The sequence below is a fragment of the Nymphaea colorata genome, chromosome 1, assembly GCF_008831285.2.
Source record: "Nymphaea colorata isolate Beijing-Zhang1983 chromosome 1, ASM883128v2, whole genome shotgun sequence".
Classification (NCBI taxonomy): Eukaryota; Viridiplantae; Streptophyta; class Magnoliopsida; order Nymphaeales; family Nymphaeaceae; genus Nymphaea; species Nymphaea colorata.
In genome coordinates, this window is record NC_045138.2 from 6,117,438 (window position 1) to 6,136,364 (window position 18,927).

Below are 18,927 nucleotides of genomic sequence, written 5' to 3' on the forward strand. Positions count from 1 at the left end.
CCATGAAGAAGGTTTTTATATAAGCATCTTTTATAAACATGTGAAATCTTTAACCAGAAATGAAAAGAGTGAAAATGTGAAAACAAAATCATACATCAACAATGATTGAGCATTATGAGAAATAAAAAGAGAAAAATTCACAGAAAATGACACCAGGATTGAGCATTATGACAAATAATAAGAGAAAAATTCACAGAAAGAAAATGACACCAGTGAATAACTGTGTTTGCATCCCAAAATTTCATTGGTTTTAGAGTGCTCCAAAAAAATGAGGTTTTGTTTTGAAATAAAAAAGAAAGGGACTTGCCCGTCAGTACGAGAATACCTGTGTTTGCATCCCAAAATTTCATTGGTTTAGGAGTGCTTCAGAAAAATGAGGTTTTGTTTTGAAATAGGAAAAAAATGGACTCACTCGTCGGTACGAGAATACATGTGTTTGCATCCAAAATTTCATTGGTTTTGGAATACTTCAGAAAAATAAGGTTTTCTTTTGAAATAGGAAAGAAAGGGACTCACCCATCGGTATGACGATCAACCGTTCTCAGTGTCTTTACTGGGGTAATCAACCTAAGGGCTATGTTTATCATTGATGCATTTTATTTTAACTTAAACATCTTTTGATTCTACATGCGGTGTATAAAAATATTGAATCAAACTTTTGAAAAGACTCTTGAGAGTTGCTTGAGAATGTGAAATATTTTGGGGAAAATTAAAATTGAAAAATGTCATTTGAAAAGCTTCAGAAATCATTTTGAAGTCATTTTAGTGATCTCTTGAGACTTTAAGTAGGTTTGAGATTTTGCTGCCTAGTTAGAGTTTCACTCATCTTGCTTAAGTTCTTTGTGATCATAAGTGATATTCAGTGAAGGTAAAAATATTGATGCATTCATCTTATATAATTGTAAGAATGTAAAACATTCCTACCACAACATTCATCTAAAGTCATTCCTACCACAACATACATCTAAGATTTTTGTTTTTATAATTATTATATATAAGAAAGAAATGTTTTTTTGAAAGAGGATTGAGATTGTAGACCATCAAGAATGATTCTAATATTGGGTCATTACTTTGTTTGTGGTCTTAATGAAGTTGGTAAATAAAAAAAATCATGAGAGGAGAATGTTAAAAAGAATACAAGAGATAAAACATTCTTATGAAAAGAAAAAAAAGAAATAGAAAAAGACATGTATATATGTGTACATACCATCACATATACACATATATGAATGCTTAAAGAAAAGATATATTGATTTGAAGAGAAAGAGAGGTTTTAGAGAAAGAAAACAAATTTATATACGTATATATGGGCATCTATAGAAAATTTTGTAAAGGAAGATATTTGTCTTGAAAAGAGGAATAAAATATTAGAAAGAGAGAAAATAGAGCACATGTACATACGCATTCATGCACATATGAAAATTTGTAAAATGAAAAATGAAAGCATAGAGAGGGAAAGATGGAGGGGATCATCATATGCGCATGAATGTATATAACATGTCTATACATACGTGTCTTCACAATATTAGAAATCAATGAATAACTTAAATTGCCAACATCAAGTTTAATGTGGGTCGGAGGGGAACTTGGACTCATGCAAGAGTCTAAGCTACGTCTCTAAGGCCGTATTAGAAGGTTTCTTTTGAAAATGTTTTGGAAAATATGATTTATATATAAACATAGAATGTTATTACTTAGTTTGCTACAAAGGATATATTTCTTCCACCGTTAGGTATGGAAAAAAAAACAAGCAAAATAACAAGGCACTCGTTAGGGTTTCTAATTAGGTAATTAGGAATGAAACTAGCATAAAATGTCATGCAAATGCATATTAACATGTACATTTTCGTGAGGGTTTTCCCCGAGTTGGACAAATCCCAACATCAAAAATTAATATGAAGACAAAAATAAAAAACCTCAAACCACACTCTCATTCCCACTATACATTCACATATAAATGGAAAACCAAACAACTATGTATAGATAATATATAGACAATATTCAAGGAAGGAAAGATAAAGAGAGAGAGAGAGAAAGAGAGATGGAAAGAGAAAGGTTCAACTACGAGGAGGGCATGATGTAACTATGAAATGATATATCATATCATTTTTCCATGCTCTCGATGCAATTGAGCATTGCCTCTTGATTTTAAAATAGAGATTCAGAGCTATCTCGTTTGAGCTTGGGGAAATGAGGATGATAAGAAAAAAAAAAAAAAGAAAGAGGTGAGATATTGATTACATACCTCTAGTGAGAATGATTTAGGGAGGATGAACACCTTATGTCCTAGACTTCTTTTAGTTGAAGCTCCAAAATGGTGAAGTCATGTCCTCTGAGAGAGTTGTGACTTGATGAAGCTTGCTCCCAAGTGTTGGAGAAGGAGAGAGGGAGTGAGAATGGAAGAGAGAGAGGGAAATGGAAAGAGAGTTCTAAAATTTTTATGTCCTCAAGTGAAGATTTGCTAAAACTTCTCTAAGGGCTAGCTCTTACACAAGAGGGGGAAAATGAGAGGTATTTATAGAGGATTTTGGAGCCAAAACCCAAAATTCAAATTGTTTGAAATTTTATAACATTTTCATCCGAATTTCAACTAATTTTGACTTATTTTCAATTTTTTGTAAAAGAAATAAGCTTCAAATTAATGGGATTGGTCATTAGGCCTGTAAAGAAAAAACACATTTTCTGATGTGGGTCGGGTTGTTGCCTTCTCAAAAAGACCAAAACCACCGTTTAGAGGACGTTTTTGTGTAAAAAGGAAGGGGGAAAGGGCATGCAACAGCGCTGGGCGTTGTCGCGCCCAATCGCGGCACGCGTGGTCGAGCACGATGCCGCGCGACCATGGCACGTGCGGTCGCTCGCGCCATTGCCCGACCGCGACACGCACGGTCGAGCTGGACGCCACGTGACTGCGACTGCGACACGCGCGGTCGCGCGCTTTGCCGTGGCAAGCGACGCGTGACCACGTGATTGCGACATCCATTCGTGCGTCCCACGTGTGAGCTTAAATTTTTTTCTTTTTAAATTAAATGTTGTTATATATAATATGTTTTTGATTTAAAAATAAAATTTTGCTAAAAAAATGGGCGCTCAACTCCATTTTGAGTTATTTTGAATTTTGTTTTAAATTAGATTTTAGATTTTAATTTTGAAACATTTTATTTGGATTTAATTAGAGGTTTTAGAGATTTTGGGCTTGAAAAAATTTGGGGTGATTGCCTGCTAGTTGTCTCATTCAAGTTCTTTGTTCTACCCGAGTCAACTTCTGACAGTTTGACTTCAGTTGTTGGGTATATGCTTAACTAACAATTAAAAATACAACACGTGTCTGGTGGAGCCGAAAATTTCTTGCTAAAGGACATTATTAATAAATTTTCAATTTTTATGGACCATTATTTCATAATGTAAATGAGAAATTTGGTTATGAGATGTCAATATAAAAAATAAGTGATTTCTGTGGGCTGCTTCTACCCCTGACACATACATATGATATCATCTTGTTGCAGTATGGTTTGCTAAAGTTAGGGGAATCAATTTGAGTTGAATCGAGGACTCCTTTTTTATTCTATATAGACTCTTGAATATAAAATTTGATATATTCGAGAAGATAGCGTCCAAAGCTGTGTTTGTGTCAAGGTTTAACTTTTTATTGCAATTCAACTTTTGCATCCCTTTCGTTGCATTTTATATAAGGGAAGAATCTAACGCCACTCAAATAAAGACTGGCAGCCTGTCAGCCATTGACGTGAGCCAGTTGCACTACACTCCTTAAGCATGTGATTTACTTGAGTTCTTTATTAAAAATGGTATGTGCAAACACATTATCGAAAAGAAACTTAAGATGATCTGTTCTTGGAGTACATGAAGCACATTCTTCCCTCCTCTCTTTTCAACTTTGGCTTATCTTTTAAAATTTTTGGCCCAAGGACACTTGGATCACTTTTGTTGACGAAAATATTGTTAAGATGATCAAGAAAATGAACTATAAAAATGCTCTATAGTTGATGCTCAGCATCAATATGATATCATCTTCATTAAGCAAGTGTTATCCTTTCCTATTGCATCATTCATGGAGTAATTAAGGTGGTAAGATAAACTTATTAATTACAGGAGCCCCAAGTAAGCATGAATAGGCTTCTCTTGTATTATATTGCTAGCATTTTTTTTTCTGCACTTTGAGGCGTCAGTGTTTTAAACTAAATTCGTTCTGGATCGGGAATTGTACTGGATCGGTGAATCCGCCGACTCATTAATTCAACCAGATCATTTGTGAATCGGCCAAAATATTAGAAAATTCATTTTCTAAAAGGAACAAAGTAATGTGTAAAAACTAAGTAAATAATGAAAAATCTTAAGATAATAATTTGAAAATGTTGTTGAAAGTGGACAGGTGGCACATTTGATTTGGTCAAAAATTAGACTTGAATCAGCCTTATCCCATTTTCTACAATGAGAGGGCTGGTATGGGCTATGACCACCTCTCAAGTGGCCCCCCTGTTTGCAACATAGAGAGTTAATGCTGCCTCTGCCATGTTTCAACTTACATATCAAGTGGCCCTACATAAAGAGTTAATGCCTTAAGGATTCAAAATGGGAACTAACAAAAAAATATTACCATATAAAGAATAAGTTAACTAAAATAATGAAAAAAAAACATTAAAATCATTTGAAGTAATGCAAATAAAACAGTATATAACACATCGCTTCCTTTACTCAGGGCATGAAACAAATAGATTTGCCGCTTGTTGTATTTCATTTTACGAATCTTTACCATAAGGGACGTGCAAAGGAATGAATTGAGGCATTTTTCTTTTCATTTCATGGCATTTTTCACTTTGTCAAGGGTAATTTCATCTTCCATGATTTTTTTTTGTTTCCCATTTTTTCCTTACAGGGAGGCTCTTTTATAGGCCGGTTCACTTTTTATAAACACTATGATCGAATGGATAAACACAAAACTTAAAATGGAAATTACATCTGTGCCCTTCAAAAATTTATACAAGTTGAGGTTTTATTTCAGTAAAACTTTAGGAGCACCAACATATATATATATATATATATATATATATATATATATATATAATTCTCATTCCAACAACACACTATTGGTCAAGAACAATTTAGCATACAGGCCATAGGTAAGAGTTGTATAGGATCAGCACCTGAATTTCATTCTTCTCTTGTTTTTCTCTTTGGGGAACAGAAAAGTTCCTCATGATAATAAAGAAAAAGCCTTTTGCGTTTTGGCCCTTTGTTAGTAGAGGTGTACAAAAGAGACCAGTCCAGCCAATGCTTGACTCGAACTTATCCGTGTAAGCAAAATGAGTCAATTTCGAACTTTAGTTAAACTCCAGTTATAGACGGGTTGAGTTTGGGCTACACGAGCTTCCCACATTTAAAATCAACTCGGTTCGTGTCTTTCCGATTTGTTAATCTTTAGGGGTGTTGGTATTTTTTGATGAATTTTGGTACCCTTTTTATGGTTTTCTTTTTCATTTAAAGAAAAAAAAAAATTGTATGAATGAAGGGATACGAGCTTAAGCTAGACGAACTCGACAAGTTCCACTAGATAAACCGAATCCGAGTTCGAAATGGATTTTCTCTTTGTACATTCCTGTCTTTGAGCCATATCCATTTCCCGTCATTCCTGTGTCTGCTCTGTGCTTAGTCACCTGGATGACAAAACCAGGGAATTGCCCATGAATTAACTTATGCCATAATCAGGGAGTGACATAGTTGAGACTTGAGAGAGGTGTTTTCCAGGTACAATATTTGTCTTCTTCCTTCAACCCTATAAATTATTGTAGCTAAATGGTATGTGCAGCAAAAGGTTAGCGGCAGAACAGGAGAAAAAATTCCCTTGGATGGCTGCTGACCAAGAGGGTAAGGAAGTGGTGGGGAGAGATCCTTCATGGAGAGGAAGCAATCGCATAGCTTCTTTGAATGATGTTGAAAACCAACCTGCTTTTTGCGCTTCATATCGTGATGATGAACATCAAGTCATGCATGAAACAGAGGTACCTTCATGACATCATCATCGTCATCGCCTTCATTTATGAGCACTCAATTAGTAGAGAATGGCAGCAGGGATAATCCACTTTAGTGATCATCTTTTCATTCTTATTGTAGTGATGGGAGTGTGCCCATTCAATACTGCATGCATTCCTTATTGTGAACAAGCATCTAACTATGATATATCCTGAGTTTACTGATTACAAGTCAACTTCTTCATGAATATAAGCAGAAGCCAGGATGGAAGAAATTCATGGCATACATAGGACCAGGCTTTCTTGTTTCCATGGCATACATTGACCCTGGCAACAGTACCTTCTCTCCCTCTTTCACTCTGTCTGATATATATACATTAATAGACGGACATGCGGTTGATCCTTATACTTTTTCCTTTCATATGAAAATGAACAGTGGAAACCGATTTACAGGCAGGATCTAACCATAAATACGGGGTATGTTCAACCATGCTTCCTTTTTCTTCTCCCTATCTATATTGCTGTCATATTGTGGCTGAGACATTCCCAGCTTTAACTCTTGTGTTGTCTGGTTAATACTGAAAAAACCTATTGCAGCTCTTATGGATAGTCCTTATTGGGATGATCTTTGCTTTCATTATTCAGTCACTCTCTGCAAGGTTGGGAGTTACCACAGGTACTTTCTTCTCTCATTCCGTCTGAAATAGTGAAGAAGAATTAAAAAGTTAGTTTCCTCGTCTTATTTGTATTTTCTGTAAAGGGAAGCATCTATCCGAGCACTGCAAGACTGAATATCCCAAGTTCGTGAATTACTGCTTATGGTTGCTTGCTGAAATTGCTGTTATTGCTGCTGATATACCAGAAGGTACATAACAATTAAAAGACGAACTAAGTTATAGTCTGTGTGGATATTAATCTGCAGATGTCATATTTATATGCTTGCTTTTATCATTACCAGTTGTTGGAACGGCATTCGCTCTCAACATATTGTTTCACATACCAGTGTGGACAGGAGTCCTCATCACGGGCTTGAGCACTATGCTTCTTCTCGGCCTGCAAAAATACGGGGTAAAGTGAATATTCTGCCTCATCCTTCTATCTATCAACCTGCTTACAAGAAGTTGGATGAGCTCTTTCTCTCTCTCTCTCTCCTCCGTTCTCTCTCTGTGTTTTGTTTTCTTGCCTCTTCTGTCGCCATATTTTTTAATGAGGATCATGGTGCTAGCTAGTTGTGATAAATTCCATCATAGTGTATGACGATTGGTATTGGTGGCTTCATATATTTTATGATCTTCAATGGCATTCAAACACCAACCACTTTGTTTTCTCATCAAAAACTGTTTGCCATCAGTTTTTAAATAAAATAATTCCAAACATGATCATCATCGCCTCCCTCTCTCTCTCTTTCTCCTTCTCTCCCTCTCTCTCTCTCTCTCTTTCTCTGTGAATTGATCTATTTGGAAACATGTTGTGCAGGTGAGGAAGCTGGAAGCGCTGATAACGTTTCTGGTGTTCATAATGGCAGCCTGCTACTTTGCGGAGTTGGCATACGTCAAGCCCAAGGCATCGGAAGTTCTTCAAGGGCTCTTCGTCCCTAAGTTGAAGGGAGAAGGTGCCACAGGCGATGCCATTGCTCTCTTGGGTGCTCTTATCATGCCGTAAGTACCTTTAGCTGCTCCTTTTTTTATATAGAAGATTCACGGAATGGCCAGCTGTAGGATCCACACACTCCCACAAACACGCATATATACGCATATATAAGAGAACTCTATGCTGCAGTGATTGGTGCATGGAACATATATACCAAAACCGAAGAAGGGAGAGTTGGGGTGTCTTGGGGATTTTTCAAAAAAGAAAAACTCTTTTTAGACTTTAACTCTTTCACTATGATGTTTTGTCCTTGCATGGAGATCCCCTTTTACTGGCCAAAGTATTCTCGTCATTACCCGCTTCTACGCATAAATCTGTTGCTAACTGTGCCACCAATTAAAATGCATCAAAAAACAATATTACTGATAGTAATGTACAACTAGTGGAGCCAACTCGAGCTTAACTCGAACTCACCCATATAAGCTCGACTCATTTAATAAAGGAATCGAACTTGAGCTTTAGTTAGAACTTGAATCGAACTTGAGCTTTAGTTAGAACTTGAGTCATAAACGAGTTGAACTTGAGTTACACGAGCTCGACTCGTTTAAAGTCTCCTCGACTCATGTCTTCCCTGTTTGTTAATTCTCATGGGCATACAAGTAATTTTTTATGAGTTTTAATGTCATGTTGTAGTTATCATTTTTATTTAAAAAAAATGTATACATGAATCAAGTGACATGAACTTAAATGAGTTGAGCTTGAGCTTACCTCAAGTTGCTTCAAGTTTCATCTCAAGATCAAGCTCTAGTTGAGCAATATGTGACTGTCGTTGTACATTTGTAATTGTTGCACCATAAACCATTCCTAATAGTCATGCAATGGTGGTTTTCTATTAATATTTTTTTTTTATTTTTAGTTATCTAGCAACATACAGCCAAAATCACCCAAGAGTTGACATTGAGTATCATTTTCACGTTGAACTTCTATGTCCATTATTTTACTTCAAGTTGATTACGATGTTTTGTTTTTTCCCTGGCTATTTCTTTTCACAAAAGTCCCTAGCTTATTGGTTATATTTCAAATTGGTTGATCATTTTTAGGGTTTTTTTGGATTCATCATTCACTTTTACTAGTCAAGGTCCATCCTTAGGGTTATGGTTGTTAAGGTAGCCAAGTCCAATATAACAAAGTGAGGATGATATAAAAGAAAAGGGAGGGATGATTTTATAAGGAAGTGAATTAGAGAAGAAATTATATGACTGTTTCTTATAAAACAGACTACACAGATGTTTACTTTATATTGGAAATCTTACAATAAAAGGAAAATCATGTTCTTCCGATGCATACATAAGATTTTATGGCAGAGTTTGAACAACTCCTACACTTTTCAGCTGGAAAAATCCTAAGCACTTATAGAAAAGGGTAATTTTTATATCCATTTATTAGGATTTTGAGGAACAAAATAACATATATATATATATATATATATATATATATATATATATATATATATATTATGTCATTGTTTTCTTAAAAAACGGCTATAAATACTAAAATGTTAGGTTTTGTAAAACGGCAATACACTGAAGGAGGGAAAGATAAATTTGGGAAAGTAGAAAAGGAAATGATGAATCTAGAGAATGGCTAATAAAATGAAGACTATTACCCAAAAAATCACTTTTTCTTTTTCCTTTCTCTTCTAAAGCAAACATAAGTTCCTATAACATTACTCCTTTGCTGGGTGAGCAGCACGAATATTTTCATCTTACTGCCCAACAAAAAGGCACAAACTCTCATTCTTTCCCCCATCCCATCAAGGTAAGAAGTATGCTTTGAGTGCCTCAGGATAAAATATTTCTCTATTCGCTTCAGGTTGCGCAGACATAACTGAAACTCATGAAAAGAACTATGCTTCATAATAAAGAGTTAACCGTGATTATGCACCAAACAGGTAAGACTAACTCCACCATGGCATGCCATCCCTTTTTGGTTTAAGCGAATACAGAATGGCCTTAAAGCTAGTGACAATATTATTGGGCTCAGTCATTATTAACAAGTGCCCATTATTGAACTCAAAAAATTCAGCCCATTCATGACCGAGAGAATTAAATAAATTCAATAGTTATTTGAGTTAATATTAATGTTTCATGAACATCATAGTGTCAACTCATTGACGAACTAATTCACACAACTGAATCGATTCAATGAAGAGAAAGATAGACTTAATTCTCCATATTGTCATAGCAGTGTGTATATATATATATATATATATATATATATATATTACGTATGTTTAGTCATATCAACGGTAAGTCAAGGTCGGACTAATTCGATACACACTTAGATCGGGGTACAACTTGTGTACCGAGGAATGTCATCATCGACATCATCATGAATATTATATATAATCTGATAATTAATTATCATGTCTTGTCCCATCAATGTGTAGATCATTACTTATTTCTAATATTTTAATACCTTGTAAGTGCTGGCTGGCATAGTGGAATAGGTCACGATGGTGTGAAGTAGGTAGATCTACAAGCCGTGTTACAAGAGTAAAACTTCTAGCTAATAGCTAATAAGTAATATGGTATTGTTACAAGAGAAAAACTTCTAGCTAATAGCTAATAAGTAATAAGGTATACCCATCGAGTTTTATTTCTCTTCGATAGTTGGCAAACTCGATGAGTTGACTCGAGAAGTAATCACCCCAATTGACTCAGGTTGTTCATATATAATTGGGTCGCGAACCGAAACCCTATGGAATTTTATTTCTTTCCTATAGTTGGCAAACTCCGTGAGTTGATTCAAGGAACAACCCACTTGACTCGGGTTGTCCAATACTGGGTGATGAAACAAGACTGGCTCATGAGCTCATCTATAGACTGAGATCTGAAAGAAATAGACCCGGATCGTCCGCTTGGCTCGGGATTGCCTGAGTCAAGCACAAATCGGTTCGTGATAACTCCCCAATTTGTTGATTTTTCTGTCTCGAGAGGGGTCGGGCATGGCTAAGACTACCTTTAAATTTGCTCAAGAAAACACATACCTGTATATATATATATATATATATATATATATATATATATATATATATATATATATATAGCACAGTGCATTGATCTTCTCATGAAATACAGGCACAATCTCTTTCTTCATTCAGCACTGGTTCTTTCAAGGAAGGTGCCAGAATCTGTGCATGGAATCCAAGTAAGGTTTTATAGTTCACTTTGTGGCCTTAATTTGTTGTATGATCTTATTTTTCAGATTCGCTTTTAAGACTATCCACACACACTCACTCTCTCTCTCCCCAAATCATCTTGTCTTTTCATTTGAATGCAAATCAGTACAAGATTTTAATTATGCTATTATTATTGTTAAAGTCAGTATTATTGTTGTTGATGTTGTTCAAATCCATTTCCACATCTGAATTCGTAGAAAGGCAAAAATCAACATTCATATACACGTTTTACAATTTTTTACTGGCACTTGAATTCAACGTTTGTTAACATTTAAGAATTGTTAAACATAGACAATTTGAAGGGAAGGATTGGTTTGTCAAATGGTAAAAGGAGCGAATGTTACCAGAAATTACAGGGTTATAAGTTGAAAATCATAATAAATGCATATATGATATCTTTGACTTATTATGCAGATATTAACCATCTAGAGGTGTGCATCCCATATATTCTATGCTCCCATAGGATTCACGTGATCAACAGGTTGTTTGCTTGTCATACCAATCAAAGATTGTTAGTCCTCAAACCCCACAAGTCATTGGATTTGTTTGTCTTTTGGGTGGAAAATGGGGGATTAGGAAACAGGGATATGTACATGCCCTTAGACATGACTGTTTGTGACTCCCGATAAGTAAGTTATGCGTAATGCACTAATTAGAGAGGCAAGGTGGGTGTTTGGACCCCAACGCCAGTCCCATATGAGGGGTATTCCAGTCTTTTGCACAAAACATTTCCCTCTTTCTATGGTGGCCTTTAATGAGAGGGCATTTTCTTCACATATAAGGGTATTTTGGTCATTTTGTGCACCAAATACATACTCCCGAGTTCGGGGGCCAAACATATAACCTTGTCTCCTAGTGGAGCTAAGTATAAGTCCAAGTTGCCAAGTACCTTATCATACAATTAAAACACAGTAATTTTCTGATGAAAGGTCTACTTGGGGAGGGCAAATCTGCGTTAGTTTTTGACATGTCGCACTATCTGCTTGAACTTGTTTTGATTACAAATGTCAATGTTTTGAGGCGGCTAACACCTTACATCATGCACATAATCTTTGCTTATAAAGCAGGACTTTCTAAAATTTTACCAACTATGCCAAAGTTGTTCATTGAATAGATAAATGTGTGTCGCTTGTGTATATTGAAATAACACTTGATTGCGTCAAACAATCGAAATATGTGATTTCACGTTGTTCTTTTCCAAGGACTTTAAGCGTCTATAGCTTCAAGGCTTTCCTTACATTATGTCAACATCCATGGAAGGGATTTCTCTTTCTTATGGGCAGTACTGTTCTATGCATATCTTTTTTACCAATATGCCATACGTGAATTGTGTTCAAGCTGAGCTAGGGCTGCTTGGACTCAAATCAAGTTGCATGAGTATGCTTGGCTATTCAAAGGAAGTTTTTTTGTGGGTAACAGAGATGTATCCTTTTGCCCATGCCAGGCTGAGGTTTTAGAAAAAGGTCACAGATTTTCAACAGAAGAACAAAGAAAAAGGCCTCAAGAACTTTATTAGAATGTTTGAAGAACCAGAAATGCTATTGTTCTATTAATGAGAAGACCTAAATAATCCTCTAAAAGGAGCTGGGAGGACTTAAAAATTGCAAAGAAAGCTCACAAGCTTTTAGAAATAGAAGAAAATCTTAAAAGGCCACAAGCAATGCATATTGGCCGCCATCTAGGGAAATACTCAAGAGAGAAACTTGTACATGAGAACTACAGCAGCAAGGTGAAACACCAATATACTGCATGTAGCAAATAAATTAACCAACATGGTACCTTATAAATTATATCAATGTCATATCAAGAAAAGTTGTATGTATACATAAACATGGTTCATTGTAGTAGCATTAACTGCTTCATCTTTTACTTCTACTACAATTCTATCTGTGGCAGATCAACGTATTTTCATCTTCTAATGTATTTTCATCCTCTTCTATAGAGTGCATGCAGATACTTTTTATTTGAAAGTGGGTTTGCCCTCTTTGTAGCCTTCATGATTAATGTGTCACTAGTAGCAGTATATGGTAGCATATGTTCATCTGAGAACCTTTCAGAAGAAAGTTCAAGACACTGCAGTGATCTTACCATCAACAATGCACATTTTCTGCTAAAGGTATGTCCATTTGCCAAGAACGCTAAGTTCTTCCAATAGTTTTTTTTTATTTTATTTTTTAATGACTGGATAATCTTTTCTTTTCTTGTTTGGTAGAATGTTCTTGGAAAATCAAGCTCTACAATATATGCTATTTCCTTGCTTGCTTCTGGCCAGAGTTCCACAATAACGGGTACATATGCAGGCCAATACATTATGCAGGTATAGAAAGAACGAGTTCGAAAGAGCATAACTTAAATCTGCTAACAAGAATTAGATAAGAGCTTATTGTAACTAATATAATTACTTTGCAGGGCTTCTTAGATATGAAAATGAAGAAGTGGTTACGGAATTTTATCACTCGATGCATTGCAATCACTCCAAGCTTGGTGGTCTCCATCATTAATGGATCTGCTGGTGCTGGGAAACTGATCATCATTGCTTCGGTAATAAGCAAATTCTATAACCTTTTAACTAATAATCTGCATATTGTTGAGAGCAATAGTACTTCCCATTACTTCCTCCTCAATTACATTTGTCGCCATCAAAAAATTGCCTTTTCATCTTTATTATTTAGTTCTTAAAGTGGGATGTGTTCTAATATTTTATGAATCAAACTACTGCAGATGATCCTGTCTTTTGAGCTCCCATTTGCTCTTATACCACTTCTCAAGTTTAGTAGCAGTGAGACAAAGATGGGTCCCCAAAAAAATTCCATCTATGTAAGTACCAATGCCTCAAAACTCATATTTGCACTTATTATAATAACCATTTAAATAAGAGCCATTTTGCATTAGGAACAAGGTCTGAACATTTCATAAATATACCTCAAAATTGGAGTAGATTCATGGAATGCTTGAAGAAGTGTCTTGTGAATCTACTCCAATTTTGAAGTGGTTTTATGGTACACTCACATGTTGTTCCTAATGCCAAATGACCCATTTATGTTTCACTACCACATGAATGACAACCAAAAGAAGAAATAGAAAACAATGTGGAATGAGAGTTGAGATTAAAATATTTATATTCAAGAATAGCAAATTAAGTTAGTAATTTCTATAATGTTTTTAATTTGTGCTGCAGATTGTCATTGTCTCATGGATACTAGGTCTCCTTATAATTGGAATCAATGTATATTACCTCAGCACAGGGTTTGTTGATTGGTTAGTTCATAATAACTTGCCCAAGGTTGGGAATATCTTCATTGGTATCATTGTGTTCCCTCTCATGGGGCTGTATGTTGGAGCGGTGGCATACTTGACCATGCGAAAGGACAGGGTAGTGACATATGTTGATAGAGCCAAAGTTGAGCAGTTTGAGAATCATGTCCAATCAGAGAAAGAGTTGCAAGTTACTAAAGCTATGGATGATGAGATTCCTTATAGAGAAGATCTTGCTGATATCCCATTCCCTGAGTAGATGAGAAACTCTCTTTCTCTCTCCCTCTCTCTCTCTCTCTCCCCCTCCCCCCTTTTACCCTCTTGCTCTTGTACATACCATGGTTGTACCACATTTTGCTTTTTGTACTTTTGCTCTTTCTCTCTGTCCTTACTTTCTAAGATAGTAATTTGTTTAAGCAAAACGAGTTAAGCAGTTAAAGTTGGGCAATTAGAAATATGATGACTACATAACTACTTTTGCTTTGTCTAGCAATAATGGCTTGTGAATAATAATGCACTTCACCAAGTACCTACCATGACAAACGGCCTAACATTTTAAATTGGAACAAGAACCATTATGTATCAACATGAAAAATTTCTCCTTTCGCCAAAAAGCCTAGAAACAAAACTGCTCTAGAATGCATATCCACACACGTACATTCCTTCGTACATGCCAGATCATGTTCAAGTACCAAATGGGACGATTGATTGAACAGAAGAAATTGACTTTTGAACCCCTAATCCTCGACCTGGACAAACTTGGGTGCCATGGGGCTGCATGCTGAAAGCACTTGCTCTGTGTAACACACAGTGTACCTATTTTGGAAAAATCAATTATAAGATCATATTGATAAAGTTATGTGAGTAAAAAAAAAGCAAAACTCTATATATATATATGCACACACACACAAAAATTTGGCAGGTTAAGAAATTTCTTGCTTGACATTTCACAAATTGAAAAGGTCGACAACTGATATATATATATATATATACAAAAAATTGGTAGGAAAAGAAATTTTTTGCTTGACATTTCACAAAATGAAAAAGTCAACAACTGATGAAGAGATTATGGAAAATATCTACTGGTTAAACCATGTGTTTTGCTATGTGAAAAAATTTCAAACAAATTTGAAACAATCTAGAATGTTGATATAATTCAATGCAAACATTAAAAAAACTATACCATCCTATCTTTATATATATCTATATAATATATAGTGATACTACCATCTAATCAGCGCTATCCATCTAAAGCAAATGGATGGTTGAGAGAAAAACAATGAGAAAAAGTTGTGCACTAATATTAGATGACAAAAAATACCCACCACTTTTTTCTCGTTATTTTTAGATGGCTGGGTGACTTTGAAATGCCAAATTCACCGTTCAATTTTTTTATATGTGTTTGTACGCAGTTAGCAAATATAAGAACTATATAACATAGTTATGGGTCACTTGATTGGATATAATAAGTACATGAAGTGTCATGCCTGTATTTTTTATTAAAAACAACTATTACATTGACTTTCACAATATAGACTTGTGTGTGGCACTTTAGGCACCATTAACCAATTTCATTATATATATATATATATATATATATATATATATATATATATATAAAGAGAGAGAGAGAGAGAGTTGTAAACTTTGTGTTGTCTGTAAACTTATAATCGGTGTTTCACTTGTCTAGATTTCAAAAGAAACAATAACCTTTGCATCTACGGATTGTTCATTCCAATTCTTGGACTATGAGTTCAAGGATCTCTATTTATTAATGTGAAACATCTTTGAACAAGCAACTGAAAGTCCTTCTTAAGGTATCATCTCAATGAGTGAGTGAATTAATCACCAAAGCATCTTATCCTTCCCAGAATTTTGGGTCAAGCAAAACCTGGTAACGACCTTTAGAAGGCATTTGATTACCTTAGATATGAGATCCAACATCAGATCTAACACAGGTCCACTTTCAATCTATGATTGTAGTGCACAATAGATTTGAAAAATATTTGTGGATTTAAAATCTCTATTATTACCTGAATTTATGGAGGTGGCTACCCAAATCTCTAAGATTTGATGATTCTATATACTGTCAATCTCTTGCAAATCTTGATGGTCGAATAAACAAACAAATATATAAGCATAAGACACTAAAATTTCTTTTTTTTTTTCTTTGCTAACTACACTACAATGACAAGCATATTCCAACACTGATTGCTTCGAGAAAGAGCTCTCCCCGTAGATTCAAATAAACATTCATATTTTATCTCAAAATTTTTTATCAAATGTAGACTTTCAAGTTAAATGTGCAGCTAGAGTTTATTCTTAACAATGAAAAAAACTAATACCACTTTTTTTTCACAGCTACTGATCAAACTTTACTAAAGAAAATGCTGGAGAGAGAGATTTGGTTCTTAAAAAATACCAACAAGTATAAGATAAAACAACAAAGGACTCTTCAAGCTAAACATTAGCAATAATACTGGAGAGAGAGAATTGTTTTCAAAAAATATATAAACAAAGTATAGGTAAACTGACAAAGGACTCTTCAAGACGTACATTAGCAATATCTAACCCATCCAAGAAAATCTCAAGGACTCGACACAAACTCCATTAGCTAAGGGGAAGGATCTCAAAGATCTCGATTTGATCAATCTAGCAAAAAAGGCCAAAGTCCAGACATGCCCATCCCTCTAAGTGGTAAAAGCAAAGTTTGTTTTAATATAAGCACGCCATGATTTAGACGAAGATAATTTTGCAACATAAATTTAAAAGCAAAAAACTAACGGTTTTATAATCCTTAGAAATGCAACTATAGTTTGTTACAAAAGAAAGTTAAGAAAGTTTAGCATTAAATTTCCATAAAATCTCAATTATCAACTCCTAAAGAACAGTTAATGGAATATACTGTAACATGATTTCTATAAGCAAGGTCTTGAAGATTGTTTTTCTATAAGCATCTTTTAAAAACATAAAAGATTTAACCAAAAAGGAAAATTGTGAAAATGTGAAAACAGAATTTCACATACAGACAACAATGTTTTCAAGAACAACAGTGATCGAGTATTTTCGCCAAAATATACACATCAAAACGTCGCCTGATCACACAGAGAAAAAAGAGAAAATTTCACAAAAAAAAGCGAATAACAATTAAAAATACCACGATACCAGGGGCGAAGCCAGAAATTTCTAGCTAAGAGCAATAGTAATAAATTTTAAATTTTTAAGGGGCATCAGCATGTAAATGAAAAAAAATTGTTTTGAGGTGTCAATATAAAAAATAAGTACTTTTATCGGTCTACGTGGGCAATTTCTCACATGTTACCCACACATGCTTCCGCCCTAGACACATATATATGATATCATTTTCTTGCATTAAATTCTAGAAAGACATCCACGGCAGTATTAGTGCTGCTAAAATTAGGGTAATCAATGGATCTGAATCAAAACAAGGACTTTTTTGGTTCTATATGGTCTTGAATGTAAATTCTAATATATTCGAGCAGGTACGGTCAAGAACTGTGTTTGTGTCATGGTTAGACCTTGCATTGCACTTCGGCTTGTACATGTCCTTCTTTTCTTTTCATATAAGAGAAGAATCTTATGCCACTCAAATAAAGACTTGGCCGCCTGTCCGCCATTTGACCTAAGCCAGTTGCACCACGTCCCCTGAGGCATGTGTTTCATAAGCTAAGTTCTTTATTAAAATGGCATGGCCAAGCATAATCAGAAAAGGAAGTTAAGATGACTTGTTCTTCGATACGTTCTTCCCTCCTCACTTTGTCAACCTTGACTAGCGTACCATTTTGTATAGTTAAGTTCTACACATGGTCACTGTTGCTGCATCAATTCTTACTAAGTTGGAGGAAGTAACAGTTCTCTTCGATTATTAAAAATAAGGGTTATGGATTCTCTCTCTCTCTCTCTCTCTCTCTCTATATATATATATATATATATATATATATATATATATATATATATATATATATATAGAGAGAGAGAGAGAGAGAGAGAGAGAGAAAGTAAGAAAAATTGGTAGGTGCATGACCCATAAGGAATCATCTTGTACGTTTATTTTTGTAAGATAAAAGATTGAGAGAAAATAATGGAGAAAAAATGAGATATGATATTTTAGTAATTTAGCATTAATCAACAACTTTGTCGCAGCTTTTAACAGCCAATTGATGCATGCGTTAGATTGCCATAGCCAAATTGGTAGATATTGACTAAGGGATAAAAATGGACCTATTAAATTCATGTTAAAAAAAGTTTTAATGCAAAATGTGAACCTTTTAATATGTTTATAAACATTAATTTGATATAAATCATGCCTAACTTAATATATGTTTCTCACCTACTCACTCTTAAGATCATATTTATAAGGTTTGATTCTAATATTTTAAGAATTAATTTTAATAGGTTTTGTTTTTGTCTCTTATCTCAGTGGTCTGGTTTTTACCAACTCATATATGTGTATATATATATATAGCTAGAGAGAGAGAGAGAGAGATTGGTAAATAGGCAACCTTTAGGTGCAGGACTCATAGGTAATCATCCTAGCTGTTGATTTTTTCAAGATAGAAGGTTGAAAGGAAAATAAAGAGAACAAGTTAATTGATGTTAGATAACTAAAATATATTATTTCTTTTTTTCCTTGATTTTCGTTCAATACCTGCCGACTCTCTCTCTCTCTCTCTCTCTCTCTCTCTCTATATATATATATATATATATATATATATATATATATATATATATATATATATATATATATATATATATATATATATATATATGCATTAAAAAATTTAAAATTTTTTAATTGTGTCGTGTATTGTTTGGATTCGAGTTTAGTTTGATCCC

General features: G+C 34.6%; 1 protein-coding gene across 1 annotated transcript; it reads left to right on the top strand.

Annotated features, from left to right (window-relative positions):
* The first annotated feature begins 5,838 nt into the window (after positions 1 to 5,838).
* Positions 5,839 to 14,452, top strand: LOC116266351 (metal transporter Nramp5-like). The gene is made up of 13 exons (XM_031647527.1): positions 5,839 to 6,014; positions 6,242 to 6,320; positions 6,421 to 6,461; positions 6,582 to 6,660; positions 6,745 to 6,849; positions 6,943 to 7,052; positions 7,461 to 7,642; positions 10,715 to 10,784; positions 12,758 to 12,931; positions 13,028 to 13,132; positions 13,225 to 13,356; positions 13,537 to 13,632; positions 13,994 to 14,452. Exons 1-13 carry the CDS (start codon positions 5,862 to 5,864, stop codon positions 14,327 to 14,329), a joined length of 1,662 nt encoding a protein of 553 aa, XP_031503387.1. The 5' UTR covers positions 5,839 to 5,861; the 3' UTR covers positions 14,330 to 14,452.
* Positions 14,453 to 18,927: the final 4,475 nt, after the last annotated feature.